This window comes from Podarcis muralis, chromosome 14 (genome assembly GCF_964188315.1).
Source record: "Podarcis muralis chromosome 14, rPodMur119.hap1.1, whole genome shotgun sequence".
NCBI classification, from domain to species: Eukaryota; Metazoa; Chordata; class Lepidosauria; order Squamata; family Lacertidae; genus Podarcis; species Podarcis muralis.
In genome coordinates this window covers 50,144,621-50,169,362 of record NC_135668.1, presented here as the reverse complement: position 1 = coordinate 50,169,362, position 24,742 = coordinate 50,144,621, and the positions used below count along the sequence as shown (strand labels likewise).

The following is a 24,742-nucleotide window of genomic DNA, read 5'->3' as shown; positions in this document are numbered from 1 at the left end:
GAGCAGGGACCGAGCAACGGGAGCTCACCCCATTGCGGGGATTCGAACCGCCGACCTTGCGATCAGCAAGTCCTAGTACAACCATAGAATATATTAAAACTTATTAAGGTGTAAGTTCACTCTTGCTAGCCAACCGGGGAATGTTTAGCCAGTACATACTGTACAGTGGTACCTCCGGTTACGAACTTAATCTGTTCCGCAGGTCCATTTGTAACCCGAAACCGCTCGTAACATGAGGCGCGCTTTCACTAATGCCGCCTGCTGCGCTGCTGGCGTGTGACATCCGCTCGCATCCTGAGGCAAAGTTCACAACAAGGGGCATCTACTTCCAGGTTAGCAGAGCTCGTAACCCAAAGTGTTCGCAAGGAGTACAGTACGTAACACGAGTTTCCACTGTACATATAAGCCAAATTTCTCCTGTGACACTGCATTTTAGGGAACAATCTGTAATAGCATTTATATAGTGCTTTGGGGTGAGTGTTCAAAGCACTTTTCAAATATTATTCCTTCCACGAAAGCTCATACCAAGAACTAACTTAGTTGGTCTTTAAGGTGCTACTGGAAGGAATTTTTTTTGTTTTGACTATGGCAGACCAACACGGCTACCTATCTGTAACTTCAAATATTATGTTGTCCTTTACAACAACCTTGTAAGCTAGGTCACTATTATCCCATATTCCAGTTGGGTGGGGGCAGGAAGAGCCAAGGCAGAAGGAGTGACTTGCCTTGGGATGCCTGTCATGGGACAGACTACAGACATGGGCTACTTCACATGTTACAAGCAGCTTCTAAGCTAAGCCAGGAGGGAGGCATTTTCATGTGTGACACCATTGCATGGGGTGAGCTATGTGTAGATTGCACATTAACACCTTCATAGAAGAACCTTTTGTGAGGATTTTGTGATGTGCAAAGTATTCCCTGTGCCTTTTTCTGTCATCATCATTATCCAGCTGCATATTATATCCTACATACTGCTTAGACACTGCACATTATTGTACAATGAAAAAAGCAAAAACGAACTTGCTTGTTTAAAAATTCATCTTTTGAGATTTCAAAGAGAAAATGGTGAAGCCGAATGAGGGGACACTACAGCACTTGGGACCTTCGAAGCTGTTCAGATACATAATATGTGACATGAGCAAATAGTTTGGTTTTGGGTGTTTTAATGAGAGCACTTTCCCCTCCCATATTCTTCCATGTTGTTTTTCCTCTTAAAACTCAAATGAGGCCAGAAAGAAGGGGGGGAGGGTGGAATCCTCTCCAAATGAAAAATAAATAAAAAATGAAACCAACCAGAAAACCCTCTAATCCGTTGGAAACATCCAAAATAAGCTGTCAGGCTTAGCCAAGCTCAGATCTGCTCCCCACCAAGAATATTTTTAATGCATGTATCAGACAGTTTGTGACATTGTGGTATTGCGGGGGAAGAAGAAAATGAGACAGTATTATGCCTCTCTCTCTCTCTCTCTCTTTTTTTTTTTTTTACATTCCCCTGAGGCTGGTAACATATCCATCGCCTGGTGGTTGTTTTAAAAAAATGTGTATAAATGAGAGGGATTAGCCACCCTGTTTGTAAATGATCCCGCATGCTTGAGCGATACTCGTGCCAGCATTTGGGGCCCACTTTCCCCTCCGCAGCTACCCCCCAAGATGTTCGTTGTGGGAGGGAAATGAAAATAAGTTGCTTTTCCTCTTTCATGTTGCAGTGTTGCCTAATCAGTGCTGACCTCAACCCTGAAGCTGACCAGAATTAGGTGTAAGATAACATGGACATCTGGACAGAACTATTAGCACATCTGCATTGTCTCATAGTCAGCACAGAATAAAAATAAGTAGTCTGATAAATATTTTAATGCTATGCAGATAATGGCTTTACTAATTCTGCACAGCCAGGCTGGGATAGCAGGTTTGTTGGTTTTTGAATGTCTGATGTATATTTTTTTCAATTTCGTTGTTCTGTATGGGACAATGACAATAAAGATAATCATATCGTATCGTATGTAGTGGGGACACAAATTAACACAGGACTGGTCCATGCAATGAGATTCGGGCACACCTCTCATACGGCAGCCTTAACAGTCCTTTGCATGCCCCTGTTTGGACATGATGCTCAGTGCATAGGTGTCTGATGGAGCAGCTGGCTTTCTCCCAAACCCACATGTAGGTTTTACAGTGTTTGCACAATAATGCCACACACATGGGCAGCCCATAAGCTAAATTACTTCCAGTTGAAGGAGGTGGGTGATAGGAGTCATAACTGACATGGTAATGTAATCATTTCCCTGTTAAATTTCCTTGGTTTACTGTGTCCAGGTCTTTCTCTTAAGATTGGACCTAGTAGCTACTGCTGCAGTTACTAATCACAGAAGGTAGAAGGTTTATATTCAGCATTCATCCCTTTTTTATGCCCTTTATACCCTTCTTTTTGCAGTAACAACAAGAGTCTGAATCCCCATTCCCACCTTACCAGGAGCTATATTTGCAGGGGGGTCAGAAGGAAGCAGAAAGCCTCCAAAATCTGTTTGCAGTGTGAGGCACTTTGCTTAGAGATGTCCATCGTTGGTTGGATGTCAAGATTTGTATTGTATCATTTGTATGTATTTTCATGGATCTTTTTATTCTTGGCAGCCTTCTTGGCTGAAAGGTGGCATAACTTAACAAGATTGGATACTCACTTTTTCTTCTGTTCTGAACAGAGGGTAGGAGCAAATCTTTTCACTCTGTGAGCAAGTGCAGAGATGGCTGATGTAAGTGCCTCTTTTCCCGATGGAGGGGGGCACACCTGCACCACCTTGTAGTTCTGTCTCTTATTCTGCTCTTTTAGATGTCACAGCCATTTTGTGTTATGCCACAGTCCCACAACAGCCATTTTGTGACCAACGCTGATGGCCCTTTTTCAAAATTTCAAATGCGCCCATGGGCCCAAAAAGGTCCCCTGTTAATCTTTGCTTTGAATTCCAAGCTCAATATTGAAATGAAGGGTTGCAATGATTGACATTTGCAAGACTGCTCTGCTTGAAAATTTATTTTGGACACACCTGGAGGCTTACATATGTCCAATAAATTGTGGCTTTTGCAACTTATTGATTCAGCAGTAGAGCTGTTGTTGGAGCTGCTGTTGGAGAGAGAGAGTTTGTTGCGTATGGCACCTTACAGACCCCGATAAGCTTACAGTATAACATTCTACACAAAGCAAAAAACAGAAAGGTAGAAGCTGAGGAAGTATATGGGTTTATTTCAGATACACATACTTTGGCTTAATTAGGATATAGTGTCTAAGGGGCTATGGCAAAGACTTTTCAAACTTTGAATGCAGTTAGTGTTCTGAAGCTATTTTTTGTGCTATATTATATATTTGTTTCCTCATTGTTCCCATTGTTATTTAAGATAGATATACGGTACATTGATTGTATTGTGTAAATGCTCTGGCTGAAAATGCAGCCCAATCAACCCATGTTCTGATAATTTTAGGGACTTTTGAGTCTAGAAAAGGAAGCGGATATTTTTATATTTAGTTCTCACAAAGCCCTCCTGGCCAAACCTTGTGATTATACTGACTTCACTGAGCAATTTATTCACTAGGGTAGAACAAATTTAATTTGTGGTCTGTTTCAGTGTATCAGACTTGACAGCGTTTGAACTATATTAGCACTCTTGCAGAATTCCCTTTCCAATTTATTTTTGAGTTTAATATTACTATGTCAAGTGAAGAATCATACACTAGATCTTCCTTGCACCCATACCTCTACAAAATAGTGGTTGAGGCTGTAGGAACATTCAATTTTAAAGTTTTGCATCTTTAAGTTTTACATTTCACCATCCTCTCTCACACACCGATAATATAGACAAAAAATCTATACTAGAAGATTTTGTAATGAGAGTTCAACTTCAGTTCTTTTCTTCTCTCTATGAGCTTGTCCACATGGGAGTTTAATGTGCCTCAGCCTTTTCCCCCTGGTGCCAACATAACATTCCCCCCTCATGCAAGTGGCAGCCTGCACCTTTTCCCCAATTCAGATTTTGCCAACCAACAGATGGTCCGATGTGGGGAGAGAGGGATCCAATACCTGGAAGTAGATGTGCTGAAGCACATTATAAGACCACATTTTGGTGGGCGATATATGTGGTGGTGTTTCATTGGGTGGTCTCTATCACCACACCCTCTGCTTCCATTTGCTTCTTACCTGAGCACATCCTAGACATTTTCATTTTGTCAACCAAAAGGAAAGGAAGCAGTGTGCCTACTTCCACTTACTGTTGGTGAAGCCACTTTCTCAGTAAATACACACATATATTCATTTTTATTGCAGCTGTTTTGCACAAAACTGGCCTTTCAGGTCGTAAACAAAAATCTATTTGTTATCCTGTCTTGGCTCTGTGTGTGTGTGTGTGTGAGAGAGAGAGAGAGAGAGAGAGAGAGAGTCATGCTTCTTATTTTATTTGTAATACATACCGTAGGTTTTGTGCAGATTTACAATGGCTGTTGAAGGCAACCTCCTCTAAGCCATCCCCTCAGCTTTCTGTGTCTGGGGAGGAAAGGGTCTAGAGCATGGTTAGGTAAACTAAGGCCCAGGGGCTGGATCCGGCCCAGTCGCCTTCTAAATCTGGCCCACAGATGGTCTGGGAATCAAAGCGTTTTTACATGAGTAGAATGTGTCCTTTTATTTAAAATGCATCTCTGGGTTATTTGTGGGGCATTATTATTTTTTTCCAGAATATAGTCCGGCCCCCACAAGGTCTGAGGGACAGTGAACTGGCCCCCTGCTCTAGAGAGTGAAGGTACCTCCTTCCACCTGTGCACATGCCCTCAAAGGACCTCAGGTTTCTCTAACAGAGAAAGCAGTAATTGAGGGGAAGGGCCCATCAAGCACTGCCCACTAGTGTGAATGGGGAATGTCAAGACAGAAAGCAGCTTCATGTTCACACCTGAAACCCTTGAACTATTTCTGTATATTTAAAGTTTGCCAGTGAGATATTTTGGGAAGCATTTGCAGATATTGCAAATAGTTTAATATGTACAGTGTGTAAAATAAAACAGCTAAAAAGTCTACATCTCTTTGAGGCAATAAATAAACACATACACCTGGAAACACAAAGTGCCAATCAAACTGTGTTGGCAATTGAACTCCTTGAATTTCACACAGCTGGAAAGAGACTGAAACTTCTGAACTGTTTCTGCACTCATGGGCAGCACCAGAGGAGTTTTCCTCCCAACACTGTTGCTGAACCTGTGGTTACTTGAAGGAAAGGTACTTTTCACATGCTTCTATTCTCCCAATCTCTGTGTTCACCAGTGGTTTCCCCCCTCCCTAGTGCAATCTCTGTTTGGTATGGTTTTGGAAGGTTTGAGGTTTTATCATTTAAGGTTGCATGAGAAACAGAAGTTCATTTTTTATATATATATTATAATGTTGAATTACTTCAATTTATTTCTCTTCTTTCAGCTGGTCTGAAAGTCCCAAAGAGTGGAAGTTTCAGAAGACAAGGCAAACTTGGCTTCTTTTACACATGTATGAAAAAGACAAGGTATGTTCTGGTGCCCTCTCTCTCCCCCGCTTTAAACAGTAGCAAAATGTGCATCTTTATATAGTCACGGGGCTGAGCAAAAGTCTTGTTGCATGTTAAATGATAAAACAAACTACCAACACATAATCATTAATTTGTTGGATTATGCTGGATATTCCTAACTCATGGCACGGCACCTCCTCCTGTGCAGATTGAGCAGAGTCACTTACAGCCTTTTACCTCCTCTCCAGGAGGAGGAGACATCCTGCGCTACAGAGTGAGCCTAAGGTCAAAGGAAGTTGGGTCTAAAAAGTTCTCTTTAGAGGCTTTCCTTTTGTGAAGTCTCCCACCCTCTGTTTTATCTGCAATCCACCCTTCATTCTGACACTTCATTTTGAACTTTTCCCACAGTCTGTGTTGTCCCGTTTCCACTCCTTTTTCTGTGTGTGGTTCTATGTCGCCTTTCCCCTAACCCTTCCCTGTTTCCAGTTTGGGCATGGGGCGAGCTGGCTACCGGTTTCTTAGAAGGCACCGCATGGGTATAGTTGGAAATTAAAAGCCTGGGATCTGTCCTATGCCTTTATATCCGACTTCCAAGAATTTCATCAACAGGAGAAGAAGGAGGGGGTTGGCTTAATGTGAACTCTCCTAGCCCTCTGTATTCAGTTCCTTTGAAGACTGTTGGTCCAGTGTGGCAGCAGTGGTGTTTTTAAGGAAATGGCCATTGTGTACTTTGTATTTTTATCCCACCCTTCCTCCAAGGAGTTTAAGCCATTGTTCCGTTTTAAAAACAAGATGTGAGGCAGGGTATGCTGAGAGATTTGGACTGACCTCAGTCATGCAGTACATTTTATGGCTGTGTACTTGTATAAGGTTTTTTTGTGTGTGTAGACAAGAGCAAATTAAAAATAAATAAATTATCCAGCTAAGTATAGAGTGAACTTTTAATACCCCTTTAAATACTTAGCTCACATCAGTATGACCATGTGGAAGGTTCTGAAAAATGGTGGTTGCTCCTCATGAAGGTCATAATATTGAAAATCTTAGAATCAGTCCTGTTGCCTGCACAGTCACCATGAAAAGTCTTCAGTAAAAAAGAATTTTTTCCCCCCAATGGGAGGGATGGTTTAACTTAAACACCATTCTATCGGTGTTGCTGCTGTCTCAACCCAAAGTCATTGAGTAACGGATCCTTCACTTTCTCTTCCTTTTCATCGTGAAGGTCCCTGATGAATATTTTTCCATTTTGCTGCGGTACCTTGAAGGACTACAAGGCAGTGCGCGAGACGTAACTGTGCAGAAAGCAGAAGCTGTCATGAAGGAATATGACAATTCTGAAAGAGAAGATTCAAGCCAACTGGAGAAATGTGAGCGGATCCGAAAAGTTCTACAGTTGTTATCATGAAAACATCATCCTATCAAGCCTTCCCACACCCATATATCTGCATTTTATTACAGGACCAGAGCTGAATATAGTTCCTAGCCTTTAAGCAGCCCTGTGAAATTCAAACTCTCTTTCAAAAGCAGTATTTCCCCCCCATCTTTGTCCTCCCTCTTTTTAAGCAAATTTCTTCCAGTATTGCAAAGGTGATGAAAAATAATTGATCTGTATTAAAACAGCAGCAGCAACAAGACTTTGATTCCTACCGGTATTTTTCTGCTCTTCTTTTGGGAACTATTTCCTTTAGCTTTTTCCTACATAATTATTATTAAGGGTTTTGCATCTGTTAGTGGCAATTCCCTCCATAATAATGGCTTTAAACCCAACTGAAATGATTAACTTCCATTGAAGCAGCTGAAATCTTTAATTGCTTGAGGCGTCTTTAGTCTGTTAACTGCAGGTTTCATTACTCAACTTGCAGTCAAAGTTGAAGGTCTGGAAGCTGTTGGCTTATGTTGGTCTTCCTTTATTTTTCTTGAAAGTTTTGTTTCTTTTAATCAGCAACCACAAAATAGTGCTGAAATGCACACAACTGTAAGAACAACAATTATGAGAAGTTTACAGTAAAGTAGACAAAATATCACCACACTTGCAAAGTACATTTCAGCAAGGCTTACAAAGAACCATAAAGCACAAAAGTAATTGTACTGTATTGAAGAATGCTCCAAGCATTATTTTAAGCTGACAGCAGACAGGCTTCCAGATAAGGTCCTGTTTTGAAGATCTTCCTCAGATGATAGATAATCACCTCAAAAACATTTCAAGGCCCTGATTGCAGTTTTCAACTGGGAGGACCTCAGGAATGTTTTTTCTCCAAGAAGTTACTCGATTCCCAAAGGATAATACCACTTCAAGGGTCCAAAATTCTGGCAGATTTTTATTTTAATTACCTACATGTTCATGTGAGAACAAAATTATGGACTCTTTCATGTGTTATCATCAATAAAAGGATACATTGTTGCCATTTTGGTGCATACCGGGCCTTCATACTGTCCTTGTGTGATTGTTTTCCTGATGAGTAAACCTTGCATTCAGTTGTTTTGTCTGGCAGTCCATCCTTATCATAAGAGAGAAGACTTCTGCAAATAGTCATGCAGGAATAGTGAATTCAGAGAGCTGGAATGACAAACATATCTGTTACTAAAATGTTGTGATAGGAATTTTATGGTCTTAGATATATGGTAATGTTCATAACTGCACATACATAGATGAACACAGGAAGGCCAACCTGGAACCATTTTGATTCCTAAACTGACCACATCCTTTCTCTGCAAGGTTAAACTGGAAAAGCCTCCCCATTGTCTCTTTCCTCACAAATCCTGTCTCAAGGATATGTCTGTTAGAATAAGGTGTGAGCCTGTGACCTGGCCCAGGAAATAAGTATTTTACCACTACAAAAGAATGGCCAGGCTCCCCAGGAAATCCAATCAAGTAACCTGCCAGACAGGAGATAAACAAGGACAAGAGAAAAACAACATTTAAATTTCTGTGATGTAGGTGGGATGTATCTGAGGGGTGGTCTTAGATTACACCCCTTCTGTGATGTATGCATAATGTTTCTGGGGGTGGTCTTGATCTAGATAATGGGAATTTCAAAAGTCTTTATAAGCTCTTGCACACCATCTTTCTGGGTCCTCCTCCTCTCCTGCGTGTGAGGGGAGCACCCTGTTGCAACAGATCAATAAAGATCAAGCTTACTAGCTGCTTTGCTTCTCAATATTCTCTGGTTGGCCTCTGTTATTTTCTCCTACCAATAGGGAACCTATGTAAGGACTCTATATGGGCTCTTGGATACCCCATAAGGGAAAAGGGCATATATTTTTATTTACAACAGATGGCGACCACGCACGAAGGGACTTTTGGTTACCCAGATTCTGGAAGCGAGGAAGGACTGGTTATCCAGCGCGCACCAGGCAGTTTGCCAGGAGGAATGACCAGTCCTCCATCGATCCCAGGGTCTGGAAATAACTGGAGGTTCAGCGGGGCTAACCAGAGGAAGCAACGCTTGATCAGGCCGGCCTTAAACAACCAGTCAAGAGATCCCGGGATCACCAGGACAGCGCTTGCGAAGTGAGTATGAGTAGGAAAAACGGGTAGTGGGGTGGGATTCTGAAAACCACAGCAAACCTATACTTCTCAAATCCTTACTTCTTTCCTCACTTTAACTCTTGAAAAATTGCCTTCTCCTCCTTTCTGTCCTCTTGATCTCAACACCAGCCCTAGCCCTTCGGAGTATGCCCAGGCACAAGGTTGTGTGTGATTTCTTCCACTTAATTCTATATGCCAACCTATTCCTTCGGAGTTTTGCCCAGAAAGGTTGTGCAATTTCTTCTGCACTGAGAACTATAATTCCCAAAACTATAACTCCCAGCGCAGCCGCACCTCTGCCATGGCGATCTTTGTTAGAAATGACCTGTGAACAGAGAACGCAAGGGCGCTGAATTCCTTTCCATCTTTCATATTCCAGAGTCTCAATCTGGCATTGCAAGTGTGCAAGCGTTCAGTAGGGACTCTGAGTTAGATTGTAAGAGGCAGGGAGGTTGCTGTGGGTTGTAGAATAGAGATTAAGTGAGGTATCCCCAGGTTTTTCCCCTCGGAGATTTGTCCAGGTGTCCCCAGGTTTTTCCCCTTCGGAGATTTGTCCAGGTGTCCCCAGGTTTTTCCCCTTCGGAGATTTGTCCAGGTGTCCCCAGGTTTTCCCCCTCGGAGATTTGTCCAGGTATTCCCAGGTTTTTCCCCTTCGGAGATTTGTCCAGGTGTCCCCAGGTTTTTCCCCTCGGAGATTTGTCCAGGTATCCCCAGGTTTTTCCCCTTCGGAGATTTGTCCAGGTGTCCCCAGGTTTTTCCCCTCGGAGATTTGTCCAGGTGTCCCCAGGTTTTTCCCCTTCGGAGATTTGTCCAGGTGTCCCCAGGTTTTTCCCCTTCGGAGATTTGTCCAGGTGTCCCCAGGTTTTTTCCCCTTGGAGTTTTGTCCAGGTATCCCCAGGTATCCCCAGGTTTTTCCCCCTCGGAGTTTTGTCCAGATTTCCCCTTTTCCGGACCCTTCGGAGTTTTGCCCAGGTCCAAACCCCTTTTAATTGAAAATGGGTGCACCTCAATCAAAAGAAAAATAGTCCTCAGACCCCTGGCGTGAAAGAAGCCCAATTGGTGCTTACTTCCCGCCTGGACTCTGACATAAACGTTTTTCCTGTGTTTAAATTGTACTTAGGTAACATCCAGCAGCTGCTTATCTTAAATGTGCCATCTAAAATAAAAATGCAAGCTTGCTCCAAGTTCTAAATCTAAGAAAGCCATGTTGAACCTTATCAGTCTTAAACAAGACAAAAATGAGAATGAAGTGTGCAAATGTTTGTTATTTGAGAGAGGCTCAAGAGAGTCTTCCTCCTTGTATGTACTTCATTAAGCATATGCCTATGAAAGTATGGTCTTCCTTCTAAGAAAAATATCTGAGTCCAGTTTTAACTTTGATTTGGTTGGACATAAGAGTTGGACAGAAGAAATGCCCCCCCCCCCGTCATTTCATTCTGTCTCTTTCAGGGTTTTTTTCCCTTCTTACTTCTGTGCCAGGTAAATTTACTCCCGAGTAAGCTTCCTTTCAAGGAAACTGCAAGGGGGGGGCATAGATTAGGCTTACTACTCCTCTGCAAGCTCAGGAGAAATTGTTCACTTTTGTATTCCTTTTAAATCAAATCTATGGCTGTTTTAATTATTTGTGAGTGGTTATATCAATTGAATTAACTTTGCTTTATAAGAGATCCTCTCCCTATCTTAGGAAAATGTTCACTTCAATCTTCCTTTAAAGATAACTTCTCTAGGAACTTGCACTCATTAGTCTAAGGAAGTAAACTCTCACTCAAACTACCTTCAAGATCTGCTAAAAGGGTTCTGTATAAAGTTGGGTACTTTTATTTTCCTCTTCATTAGTACATGATATGCGCATGGCTTGTGATAGGTGCATGGCTTGTGGTCTCTTCCCCAGTTGTGTCTGTACATAAGAATGTGTCTCTCTGGTAGTACAAATCTTGCTATGAACCCTGTATTTTAGGGTTGGACTAGATGACCCCAGGTCCCTTTCAACTTTCCCAATTTATGGCTGATGAGTTGAAATTCAGCCCAGATTTGCTCTTTGTTTTTAAAAGGTGAGAGGTGAAAGCCGTGATGTTTTGAAGCAGAACTGGTGATATCAGGCATTTGAGTGATTACAGTGTTTATCATTTTGTCTATTATTTACAAAAATCAGACTTAAAAGTCTACTCAAAGTTTAAGCACATAAAAATTCATATAGTCAAATTGAGTAGCCTTGACCATACCTGTAAATAAAGGGCAGAAGAATTTGTCTGCAAATGGTGAGGCTGAATGAATATCCTATGAATTCTGACTCTGGCCATTTCCCCCATATATAAGGGCGTGGCATTGTTCCGCGAATAGCCAGAGGGATATTAGCCCTTTCCTGTACATAAAGGAAGCAGTCCTTTGCTTGGGCTGCAATTGCTAGCTTTGGTGAATACTTAAATTGCTGAGTTTCTCCTTTTTGTTTTAAAATCTAACCCTATTTTTAAAATCTACTCCTTACCCTTCCCTTCCCTTCCCTTATTCAAATCCTAATTTAGCCAAAGGATGCAACATTTTCAATAGTATAAAAGGTTTGCTGAACTCTGCACATGCACAGAGGCTAGATCAGCTTACAAAAGAGAGAGAGAGAGAGAGAGAAAGGGGGGGAGGTTTGGAGAGCGAGAAAGGGGGGGAGAAGAGGTTTGGAGAGCGTGGGCTGCAGGAGATCAAAGCACTCCCACTGTGAGTTCCTCTCTTGAGTAGTTTGCCTCCCCAATGGGATTTAACAGTTCTTTTTGTTTGTGTATATGCCTATGCATTTTAGGAACAGCATTTCCTGACAGACTTCTCACATGAAATAATTTTGCCTTTTAACAGGATATGTGGACCCCATTAACAAAGTGTTTGTCCCTTCTTTTCTCCCACAGCACAAATGATAATGAGGGGATGCAAACAGTGATTTAAATACTCTATAAAAAGTAATTGCATTTGTATTTCTTTTCGTCTTTCTTCCCTTAAAGCCAAACAGTCACTTTCCTTCTGTTCAGCAAAACAAGTCTGAATCAGGATATGTGGACCCCATTAACAAAGTGTTTGTCCCTTCTTTTCTCCCACAGCACAAATGATAATGAGGGGATGCAAACAGTGATTTAAATACTCTATAAAAAGTAATTGCATTTGTATTTCTTTTCGTCTTTCTTCCCTTAAAGCCAAACAGTCACTTTCCTTCTGTTCAGCAAAACAAGTCTGAATCCCTGCTATATTAGTTTATTTCCCTCTATCTCTTTGTGGCTTTGACACTTTTTTTAGGTTACAAATAATCTGTTCATTTATTAATCAGTTTTTCATTGGGTTGTTAGAATGCCAAAACAGATTACTTCAGGTTACTTCAGGTTGTTTTTTTTTTAAAAAAAATGTGTGTCTTAGCATTTAATTATTTTTGGTTCCTCATAGGTCATTGTGTGTGTGTGTGTGTGTTTTACTTTGGGGACATGTCCATCACATGTTGAAAGTCATTTTCATCAAGTTCTACTTATCAGATAGCACATGCTGAATTTGAAGCCTTTTTCCATTGTTTTCCCATTTTTTAGTCCAGTAGTAATCTGTGTGGTTTAGATAATAGCTTTGTATTATTTAATAATAATTCTTTTCTGAATCTGATGTCTTTCTTGTATTGTTTACAGTTTTCTTACTATACATGTGGAGTAATTTTTTATTTAATAATTTGAAAAAAACCCCAACAAAAACTAAATGAAGGAAAGCAAACAAACTTAGCAGATAATAACAGTAATTATCTGGAAATGTGATAATAATATTAAAATGAGTAAAATGCTTAACATGCTAAGATTTTATTATTTGCAGCTAATAACTCAAGGAGATTTTCTTGGGGAGGGGGCTTTTGCTCCTTCCTTTTCCTAACTCTGTCTTTTAAGTCCCCCCAAAACCCTGCCCCCTTACAGGATATCACTTCTACAGATGTGCGATGATGAAAAAGCAGCAACAACCCCTCAACTCAGAGTTCTTCACCATCACAAGACCTGCAACAAAGTGCCCACAGCTATCTCTTTCAAAGGATACAGACTGACGGGGGAGTGGGGCTGACAAAGGGGGGAGGAGTTGAATTGCAAAGACATTTTCTCACTTTTGAGATACATACGTAAAAGATCACAATTGTCTCAAGATATGTATCTGATATGTAATTAGTTTGTTGTGTATTATGTGTTATTACGTAGGAATGTTGAAATGTGTCTGACAGTGTGTTATTTCCACAAAGTGGGGGGGATATTTTTGTGTGTAATTGTTTTTATGTGAATCTCTTCTATGACTTCTGTATCTCTTGCAGATTCAGTACTGTCTTTAAGTAGCAATTGTTCTGTATTAATCTTGGATTTCCCGTATACCTGTGAAATTAATCTAACCACAACCAAGTATTATTCTTGGAACCATATTTTATCAGGTAGTTTTGAAACAACACACTTTATTATTATTTGGGATGTTTTGATTAGAATGCCAAATGGAAATGAGTGTAGATCATGTCTCAAATTTTATTTATTTGAGGACACGTCCACCATACATGGAATAAGGTTCCTACACTTTGTTTATATCTCCAACACATTATTTATTTTATTTTATTTTATTTTGCTAACATCTGCATATCATTTTACCAAGGAGAAGCTTCAAGATCCATAAAAGCCTAGATAACAAGAAAAGTGTATATGCCTTGATTTAGCAGGAATGATCCCCTATAGAGTTAAATTAACTAATTTGGACAAGTGCCCTTTTAAGAATGGTTGTTTTAACAGATTGGTTTGGAAAGTTGAGAACCATGGGCATATATAAATTATAATTGGACTCAGTTTGAATTGGGCAAGTGTATCCAGGCTGCAATTAGCTTTTTGGTCCTTTAAGTGCAAGTGAGCAACTTCCCATGAGTGCAAGACCACAGCCTATAATAAAATCCCATAGAAAGGCCAAGGCCAAGGCATCTCCCTCACGAGATGTCCAAACCTGTGCCAGCTATGGTGAATGCCAGGCGACATGGTTAAATGAAAGCCCCGAGGGGATTCAACAGACAGGATGTGTTGCTGTAGCACTATGTCAGTGTGAGACCACAGAAGAGCTAGCTTGACACCTGAGAAACACACAGAAATGGCGAAGGACAAAACACCAACTGCGTTTTTCAGTCATTAGTGGACCTTCCTGCTAGGTGTAAAGCATAGAACACTATTGAGTAAATAGTCTCTCCCAAAGTGTTAGAATGTCACAAGTAATTTAGTAGCAAAATGCAACATGTGTTATTTTTATATGATATATTTATACAAAGGCATCCATTTACAACATACGATGTTATTATTTGTGGGGCAAAAATTTTTAAGAAAAATTCTAGCCCCAAAGGGGGGATAATGTGATAGGAATTTTATGGTCTTAGATATATGGTAATGTTCATAACTGCACATACATAGATGAACACAGGAAGGCCAACCTGGAACCATTTTGATTCCTAAACTGACCACATCCTTTCTCTGCAAGGTTAAACTGGAAAAGCCTCCCCATTGTCTCTTTCCTCACAAATCCTGTCTCAAGGATATGTCTGTTAGAATAAGGTGTGAGCCTGTGACCTGGCCCAGGAAATAAGTATTTTACCACTACAAAAGAATGGCCAGGCTCCCCAGGAAATCCAATCAAGTAACCTGCCAGACAGGAGATAAACAAGGACAAGAGAAAAACAACATTTAAATTTCTGTGATGTAGGTGGGATGTATCTGAGGGGTGGTCTTAGATTACACCCCTTCTGTGATGTATGCATAATGTTTCTGGGGGTGGTCTTGATCTAGATAATGGGAATTTCAAAAGTCTTTATAAGCTCTTGCACACCATCTTTCTGGGTCCTCCTCCTCTCCTGCGTGTGAGGGGAGCACCCTGTTGCAACAGATCAATAAAGATCAAGCTTACTAGCTGCTTTGCTTCTCAATATTCTCTGGTTGGCCTCTGTTATTTTCTCCTACCAATAGGGAACCTATGTAAGGACTCTATATGGGCTCTTGGATACCCCATAAGGGAAAAGGGCATATTTTTATTTACAACAATGTCACAGGTGCTAATTGAACTGTTGTCTAACTTTGGTTACCAGATTTTCGAAACCTTTTACTGTTTTCAATTGTAGCATTTGTCTAGGTTTTTGACAGCCTATCACCAGCTTGACTTGCTAGAGTTCTTGGAAAAAGCATGGAAGATATTAGGAATTCTGAAAGTTGCTAACATATTGCATTCCCTTTAAGACAACTTCATCTGAGAGCCAAATACTTAAGTGAATCAATATGTGCTATGCTAATACAGTAACTATAATGGAATTTAATATACTGGAACAAGCCAAGGTATGTATGAATCAGAGAAAAAGAGAGAGACAGAAAGCAAAGCAGTGGGAGGCAGCAAAACCCATCACATACATTTTCTGGACTACCTGACTAACTTTTCTATTGTTCTCTCTCATTTCCTCCCTTCTTCTGGTGTCTTATATTCCTCAGTACAGTTGCGGACGGGATCCGTTCTGGAGATCTGGTCGGATCCCGAGGTTTCCGCAACCTGAGGACCGCTTCTGCGGATGCATGCGCGGTGAAACCCGGTCACATACTTCAGGTTTTGCCGCTTCCGCATCCTGAAGTTTACATAACCAGAGGGTTACGTAACCGGAGGTACTACTGTATATTGATTGCGAGTTCTTCAAAAGTTCATTTTTAAAAAGGAACTAGTTCTAGAATAGAATCATAGAGTTGGAATAGACCACAAGGGCCATCGAGTCCAACCCCCTTCTAAGTCAAGTTCATTCTCTCCAAAAAGGAACTAGTTCTGGTTCAAGCTCATCATTTCACAAAAAGAACTGGTTCAAGGTCATCCAAACATTAGTTCATAAAAAGTTCATTCTTGGCAGAAAAAGAAAATCAGCATTCAGAATTCAGTTGCTGTGCTGAAGTATAGGATTCAAAAGCAAATCAGGGCCACACACAAGTAATCAAATGTATGACAGACTGCTTTTCTCATACTTGTACTTACATACTAGAAAAAAGATTACCCTGCCTCTACACAGCTGTTAAAGGCCCAAGGCGTCATCTGCTTTGTTCCTGAACCTGTACTGCTCCCTGCAAGCTACCCTTGTTAGACTCCAGAGATTCCGTTCAGCAGAGAAGATGCTGAAAACACCTCACATTGCTTCCTTCTGATTGCTTAGCTACAGTGATTAAGTGACTTAAAAGACCGTAGCAACAGCGGTTACTCCATACCTGCCTAATAAGCTTTAGAATGTTGCCCAGAGTTTTGCTTTCTAACTTCCTTTATAGATATGCAACTGACTTTTTAAAAAATGAAAACTAATGGCTCAGACCAGCTGTGGTTGGATGGGGGAAGTGAATGTGAACTAGCAGAAACTTCTGCCCCAGAATGAACTTAATTCACCTTTAGTTTAGGCAGCAGTTATGGGAATGATTTTCGGGTGGCATTCACAGATTTTTGAACTGGTTAAGTGAACTTTGTTCAACTGAACTAAATAATTCCAAGTACTGTTGATCACTTAAAGCAGAAAAATCAAAGAACACAAAAATAACAGGTGATTTGTCTCCTATGTGCAATACAGATCTTTATTAAAAACAAAACTGAGGTTTGTGTGCCACCTACATCCCTCAGATGTGTTCACTACCTAAGTTTGGAGTTTATTTGTTGGTAAAGCTGCAAATATTACAACATTCAGAGTCTTCCTTTGGAATTGGAAATGTACCTGTGAAGGGTTCATAGACCACCCAGGATGACCCAAGTGATTATAATGTTCTGCTGTGAGAAGACTTTTAATTGTCATTAATTGAGCCATCTTTCTGTACCACTGTATCACTTTATGGTTGGAATGTGGATGGCATCAATTCCTTAATAGCATGATTTAACTATGTCTGAAACCTTAGGCTCAGTCATGCGGAGATCCAGGAACTCTTTGGGTTATCTGACCTGTTTGCCTGCACATTTATATCTTCCAGTTATTTCTTTTAACATGGTCTAGCGAGAACTGAGGGCAGGGTTCAGCAAAATTATGTGAGTCAAATCACCCTGTTGTGTTAATAATAAACCTAAAATCCAAGACAAAGAGTATATGCACAGAGCACAAAATTGAATGGTCGTTTGCCAACTCTAATTGGCTCTCGGATGAGTTAATCATTGTGTATGTGTGTCTGGGAGAATTCATATATGGTAGTAAGAGAATGCTGAAGTCAGGGATTGATGCAGTATAAAACCAAATCATTCCTGAGGACTGCTGAACCCAGTAGATCTGCCTCTGATTATGGTGCTAATTGCTAAAAGCAGTGTCAATGTAGTGGTCTTCCCTTTAATTTGACTGGTCTTTGCCACACATTGTAAATTTCAGAGATCTATGATGTCTGTTCTCATTTTTAATTTGAAACCATTGCTTTATAAATAAAATTGTACTAGGGAAATAGATCCATCATCTTAAATTGGGAAAGATGTATTGCGTATGTTGCGTATGTATTATTTAACCAGCACTTCAGAAGTCTGGCCCATTGCCATTAGTTGAACTGTAGAGAAAGGTGAAAGTAGATTGACCTCACACTTTGTCAGTCATACTTCAGTGTTTTATAAACTTAGCATAATAATCGAAAATGAGCAAGAAAATTAAACAAAATCTCCTTATTGCCATAGTTGTTGCAAGAACACAGACCTCCCACATTCCCCTTAACGTACAAAGCTGAGATATTGTTTGAACGCCAGTTCTGATTTTTGAAGCATTTTAAAAACAAAACAAAGCACCCCACTATTGAATTTTCTTAGGACTTGTGTAAAGTGTATGCTATGGAGCTGCTCATTTTTTTTACAAGGTTGATGATATCTTCTTTGGCGATCACTCATAACCAAGTAAGATTGTCTTCCATGAACATGGTTTTAACAGTAGGTCTGTAAATGACTGTGGACGGTTTGCCAAATGTACTTTCCTCTTAGCATGTTTCTCCCTTTCATCCTGAGTTGGAGCATCTTCAAAGCCCACGACCCCTTTGGTAAAGGCTGTCCTCCAATTGGAGCGCTCACAGGCCAGTGTTTCCCAGTTGATGGTGTTTATACTTCAGTTTTTAGATTTGCCTTGAGAGAGTCTTTAAACCTCCTTTGTTGACCACCAGCATTACGCTTTCTGTTTTTAAGTTCAGAATAGAGTAATTGCTTTGGAAGACGATCATCAGGCATCCGCACAACATGACCAGTCCAACAAAGTTGATGTTGAAGAATCATATGGTTAATTGTTAGAGTGAAATAATATGCATAAATCAGTCATTCTAATGTTTATCTCATCCAGTTGGCCACCCGTATGTGAAAGATATTATAGATCACTGCCAGGACCAGGCTAGAGCTATGCACAGCTGTACTCAATACAAATCTAAAAATGCATATTCTCCAGCACAATGTCCCTGAGGTCAGTCGTTTTGAGTCTGGGGCTGTAAGGCGGGTCTTGAAAGAGCAGCAAGTCCTGAGCTTTTGACCTGGCAATGGCAGAATGCCTGGTTTTGATGAGACAAGACCAATACAGAGGATTTGTGCTGCCTGCCCAGGTTTGAGTGCTGCCTATTGAAGTTCCCTTCTCTGCCCGTAAAGGGCTCTGAGGCTGAGGTTCACACAGTCCACCCAGGTGTCAACCACAGGCCAGACCCAAAGATCCTGAGAACCTGATAACAACAGTTACAGGCATGGGCAGCCCTTGCCAGTGGCGTAGCTAGAGGGGCACGGAGGGAGGTGGGTCCCCTCAGGGGGCACTTATCTTTTGGGGCAGCACATCGGGCACAGAGTGGAAGGTGGCACGCAAGCCCGGGCGTCCCGAAATCCCAGTGCGCCCACTCACAAGTGCAGGGCTGGGCTTGCAGCATGCCCAAGCTGCTGCTCCCCCCAGCCTCCCTCTGGTGGCCAAGAAGGGTGCAAAAGGTACGCACTGGAGAGCACCCAGGAGGGGCATGGAGGCTTGGGCGCCCTGTAGGCCCAGCACTGACTGCAAAAGCTGTGCAGGGGCAACGCACACCCACTGTGTCCCCAGTCAACCATCCTCCAAGTGGAAGGCACCCAGGAGGGATGTGGCAGCTCGTGCACCCTGCAGGCCCAGCACTACCCGCAAAAGCAGCATGGGGCTGGTGCACTTACATCACATCCCCCTCAGCCAAGCTGAGTAAGTTCCCACTTGCCACCTGAGGCTGCAGATATAAGCCTCCAATTGTTACAGTCTTATTTCTTTCCGTAGGCCACAAGACAAAAGCTGTGTGGGCATATTGGAAGCTAAAGCCCACTGTCAAGAGAATAGCTATGCAAATGGCTTCTCCTGCCTCTCTCACACTGTAGAAAAGGCGGCTTTTCCATAATGATGTTGCTGATTGTTGGACGCTTTTAATTGTAAAGGAAAGAAAAATCCTGTTTTTCAAGATGCAACTCCCTTCCAGTGAAGAGTAGTACGCTTGCTAGAGGCAGCCAAGATGCCATGATGAGCCCGAGGGTTGGAAAGGCTGCAAGGAGCGTAACCCCACACAGTGCCACAGGCAAGACTCTTGGCTACCACAGGTTCCAAAATTAGGAATATGGCTTTCTTGCTACAAAAGCAGAGATGATTCCTGATATGAAGAGGATCGTTAAACATTGCTTCACCAGTTTCTTCAGTCCTCTTCCCCAAAAGTCACATGTAAGCTTCTACCCAGTTCTGTGTTGGGCAGGATGCTATTTTAAAAAGTTTAGTCAATTTTGGAAAGGAAGGTGTAATACTCAGGTCCCATCACTGATTTCTCTCCATCTTCATTCTATCATAGTACAGTGTAGTACAGTATCATAGTACAGTGTTGAAGAGAGGCAAATATAATTTAACCCACAATGGCAATATGAGAAGCAGCTGGAAGAGGAGAAGTGTGCAGAGGGCAGAGAAACAAGGGTGAGTGGAAGGGTGTCTTATTTGCCGTCATGCCCCCCCCCCCCCCAGGAAGCTTGCCAAATCTGCTTTATCTTGGTACTGGTGCCTGCCCATAAAAAGCAAGCCTAGAGTGAGAGACCAGGGCGAGGTCAGCAGTTTACAGGAACCCTCTTCTTAGGGAGATTTTGTGGGTGAGCTGTGAGCTTGTTTAGGTGCTGGGTGAGAGCCAGAGTGGATGGGTGGAGGTCTGGGTGAGAGAGAGCCAGTGAAGGTATTTCAGAAGGAAAAGCAATTGCTCTTGGCCTATATTTATTAGTCAGTTGTATGACTGTAACATTTGTATACATAGCTGCGCATTTCTGTAGGAAAATTTCGGCACAAATGGAAGTGAAGATGAACCCTATCTTGAAATGCTATCATTTCACTTGCAGCTAATTAGCCACCTCCCCAGAGAGGTCATTTCGGTGCTGCTCACACAGCCGTTTGACTTCACCCCAGAGGCGCACTCCATTGTCTCTCATGACAGACATATGCCAACAACAACAAATTATCCACCTGCAGTCCTTGCTATCATAAAGCCTATGCAGGCATAACACTCCCAAACCTGACCCATGGCTGGAAGAGGGCTTTTATGGATGTATGCATTTAATTGCAAAAATTGTAATGCTTCAAGGTGGCTTACGATAATAAAGCACAGCACAATGCAATAACTGATTAATTAAACAAAATGAAAAGGCAAACCAGCAAGAAAAGGCTTTCTGTTACAAGCTATCAGTGCTAGAACAGGGAACCTGCTGTTTTGCCTGTGACTACCTTAAGTGAAATAACCTCAGGTTATGGGCTAGTCTTTGGGACTTCCTAGGCAGAAATAATTGTAAATCAATTTGTCTGGAACCTTGCCGGAATAACTGCTGTCTTCCTCACTCTGCTGTCTTTAGATTTTCTGTCTCCTGGCTTTGCTTCCCAACTCTGAACCCCCGGTAGAGCTCCTGGCTCTACTCTGACAGCTGTCTACAGATCAGCTCAGATACAGTTAAACGCCCATAATAACATTATAGACTTAATTTTGGCCTAAAGGATACCAGAGCTGCCATCAGAGGGATATGTCCATTATTAGGGCTCCACCACAGAAGAGGCCTCTCTGCTAGCCTCTCTCTGCTAGCCTCCCACCTGGCTACAGAAGGTGAGGATACTTGGAGAAGGGTCTCTAGAGAAGATCTTAATTGATAGGCAGGCTCAGGTAAGAGAAGGTGGTCCTTTACTACTATCCCTTCCCTTTCTCCCTAGTCCTTCCTCTCTTGCATGTGAATTCTCACAACCTGACTTAACAGTGGTTAAGTCTTACATTAGCCCCACAGTTAACAGTGTTAAGAATGCCTGGTTGACACAAACACAGTGCCAGTTGAAACCAGCTTCAAATCACGGTTGGCTTTAAGGACAAAATAAGAGTCATGCTGGATCAAGCCAGTGACCAGTCTTCTGCAGCACCCTCTTCTCACAGTAGCTGACCAGATGCCTTTGGGAAGCCAGCAAGCAGGACATCAGCACAACAGTACCCTTCCCTCCTGCTTTTTCCAGCAACTGCTATTCAGAAGCATTGCTGCCTTCAACTGTGGAGGCAGCACATAGCCATCATGGCTAGTAGCCATTGGGAGTCTTATCCTTCATGAATGTGTCTAATCTTTTTAAGCCATCCGCATTGGTGGCCACCACGCTTCTTGTTAGAACAAGTTCCAAAGTTTATGCACTGTGTGAAGAAGTACTTTCTTTTCTGTCTATCCTGAATCTTCCCACACTGAGCTTCCTCGGGTGTCCACAAGTTCTAGTGTTATGAGAAAGGAAGAAAAACAAAATCTCTATTTACTTTCTCCATGTCACACATAATTTTATCTATTATCATGCACCTCATACTCTCCTTTCCTGTAAGCTAAAAATCTGCAAATGTGGTATCCTTTCCTTAGGGGAGAGCTTCCTCCACCAATAATAATAATAATAATAATAATAATAATAATAATAATAATAATAATAATAATAATAATAATTTATTATTTATACCCCGCCCATCTGGCTGAGTTTCCCCAGCCACTCTGGGCGGCTCCCAATCAAGTGTTAAAAACAGAACAGCGTTAAATATTAAAAACTTCCCTGAACAGGGCTGCCTTAAGATGTCTTCTGAATGTCAGGTAGTTGTTTATCGCTTTGACATCTGATGGGAGAGCGTTCCACAGGGCGGGTGCCACTACCGAGAAGGCCCACTGCCTGGTTCCCTGTAGCTTTGCTTCTCGCAGCGAGGGAACCGCCAGAAGGCCCTCGGCGCTGGACCTCAGTGTCCGGGCTGAACGATGGGGGTGGAGACGCTCCTTCAGGTACCATTTTGGTTGCCCTTTTCTGAACATTTTCCAACTCTACAATACCCCTTTTGAAGTGAGGCAATCAGAACCATACACAGTATTCCACATACAGCCACACCATAGATTGGTATAATGTAGAAGCTACCTGCAGCCAATTGGAAGCCGTGCCTTGGTTTCCGAACGTTTTGGAAGTCGAACTTATGGAACGGATTCCGTTTGGTTTCCGAGGTACAACTGTATATGAATTTTAAGATTTTTATGATCCCAACTAGTTTGCAATGAGTCAGTCACAGCCAGTTCATTAGGTTTCCTGATGAATGCGGAGGGTTGCTAGGAATTCATACACACAGGAGAGGTCAACATAGTCCTATTGCCCTCTCCTGATCCCTTCCTAAAGGAATTGAGAGCTTTGAATCTGCATAAGCTCTGTACAAATGCCAGTTGTTTCTTTTCCAGTAACGGGAAGGAACACCTCCCTTGCTGGTTTTGGTGCCTGTTAATGGTTGTGGGCAATACACAAAAGGAGGAAAAACGTGTGTGTTCCTATCTCAAGGTTTTATCACATGCAATGTGTGTTTTGTTTTATAACAATGGATAAATCTTTGACAAGCGGATGACTGCACTGAAAATGTATCCAGTCTCCTTTCCTTTCTTCCTGTACCAGAATTTCCTGAACAAATTAAAGCTAAGCCTAATTAATAGGTGAAAAAATGTATCTAAGCAAATTTGCATGTGAGACCAGAAAGAATTTTTTTTATCAAGGTTATGGAATAATCCTTAGGCATTAAAGGCAGAAGTTGGCTTTGGCTTCAAAACAGCCTGGAGTGCTGTTTAGATTTCAAGTCTTCATGGTATTTAAATAACTGAGGCTAAAAGTGACCATCTGTGCAATAATTTGAAACAAAGTTGTATTCTACATTATATTATAGTGGCTCAGTTGTTGTTTTTTTAAAGTTGTGGTTGCAAACCATATATATGACATGAAAAGTACAATAATTTTTGCTATTGTTTCCAGAAACTGGCTAAACTATATAAAATTCTCAGCCTGGCAGCTTTTTCTTTTCCAAAGGCATCCCTGTCTTTGTTTTCTAAATCTATTTGAATATTATTTCAGCTGTCTCTGAACAAAGCAAACCAAAAACCTACAAATGCAAAGATCAAGAGTACAAAGTACATGAGAAAATACAAAGTTTTATTGGCTTTTCCACGTTAACATATGGGAGCCAAAGAATACCAAGGGTGGGGAAGAAACCAGAATGAAGAAGTTAGAAGTTAATCCATTTACAGGTTTGAGGGTGTAAGTGAAAAATACTATTGAGAAAAGTTTTTCCAAGATACTTCTACTGCAGAGAAAATATTTGGGGCCATTTAAGAGAGTCAAGATGGCTTCAGGATTGCTCTGTGTACTCAGATAAAGTGTATTTATTTTTCATAGAATATTTCCTAATTTTGAAGGGTGACTGGTTGGTTTTATGTGGAGTGTGGCATACTGTATGTGTGTGCACCTTAAAATTATAATAATAATTCCGACTTCCATCAGCCCTAGCTAACATACTCAGTGGTCGGGGGTGATAGCAGTTGGAGTCCCAACAACCTCTGGAAGGCCACAGATGATGATGTTGTTGTCGTCCCCATTCCCCCGTTTATGGGCATGAGTGGTGGACCCATTAAGATGGCCTTCCCCTGGAGGCCAATGGATTTCTGAGGATGGCTGCATACAAATACAACCATACATTCTTAGGTGGGCATGGGAATCAACAGGTTAAGCTAAAACCTTTGCACTGTAAGTTTCGCAGAAATTGTGGTTTCTGAGCAAGTATTTGAAGGGAGAGGTGGCTCCACACAAACTCTTGAGGGCAGAGTTCCGTATATAAAAGCATTAAGGGAGAATGTATCCCATAAGTAGCAGAGTCAAATGTGTGTTCCATGGCACTGCAAAAAAGCAGCAGTGTTGGGAAGTAGGTTATGTGCTGTGGGGTCTGGTGTTCTGAGATCTGGGACAACCCTCTAGCATAAAATGGTCACCTAGCACTAGCAGCAGAATGGTCTACAAGGAGATAAACTTTCCATCTGTGCGCTCTCTCTCTCTTTCTGTGTGCAAAGATTTTTTTAAGAAAACAACAATTTGGAATGTAGTGGTGATTGCGCTGATGCAATACTAGAGGAGAAAGAAAGGCCAGAGGAACATGGGGTGAGTGGGAGAGTGAGCTTCTTCTTCATCAATGCTGAAGTGCATCCAGCAGTTCTGGGCTGTTTTTCAAAATACGCTTTGTGATTGCTATCTTTGAAATGCCAAAATATTAAGAAGAAGGCAATAAGAACTTGCTGGATCTAGTCCAGCATCCTGTTCTCACAGTGGCCAACCAGATGCCTCTTTTGGGAAACCCATGAACAGAACCCAGGTGAAAGTGCCCCCCCCCCCCGTGGTTTCCAGCAACTGGTATTCACCAATATTACATCCTCCAA

At 41.6% G+C, this 24,742-nt stretch overlaps 1 protein-coding gene and 1 long non-coding RNA gene across 6 annotated transcripts in view; both read left to right on the top strand.

Annotated features, from left to right (window-relative positions):
- The window catches only part of CHLSN (cholesin), a 146,837-nt gene extending 138,927 nt beyond the window's left edge, over positions 1–7,910 (top strand). For all 5 annotated transcript variants that reach the window (XM_028707157.2, XM_028707155.2, XM_028707160.2 and 2 more), the window contains 2 exons: positions 5,445–5,526; positions 6,728–7,910. In XM_028707157.2, the coding sequence (XP_028562990.2) occupies positions 5,445–5,526; positions 6,728–6,910 (265 nt within the window). In that variant the 3' untranslated portion in view covers positions 6,911–7,910. The remainder of the gene's footprint in view (positions 1–5,444; positions 5,527–6,727) is intronic.
- Positions 7,911–15,081: 7,171 nt separating this feature from the next.
- Positions 15,082–21,898, top strand: LOC144325449 (uncharacterized). Its single transcript, XR_013390607.1, has 3 exons — positions 15,082–19,703; positions 19,851–19,946; positions 21,003–21,898. It is a non-coding gene; the product is annotated as an uncharacterized LOC144325449 (long non-coding RNA).
- Positions 21,899–24,742: the final 2,844 nt, after the last annotated feature.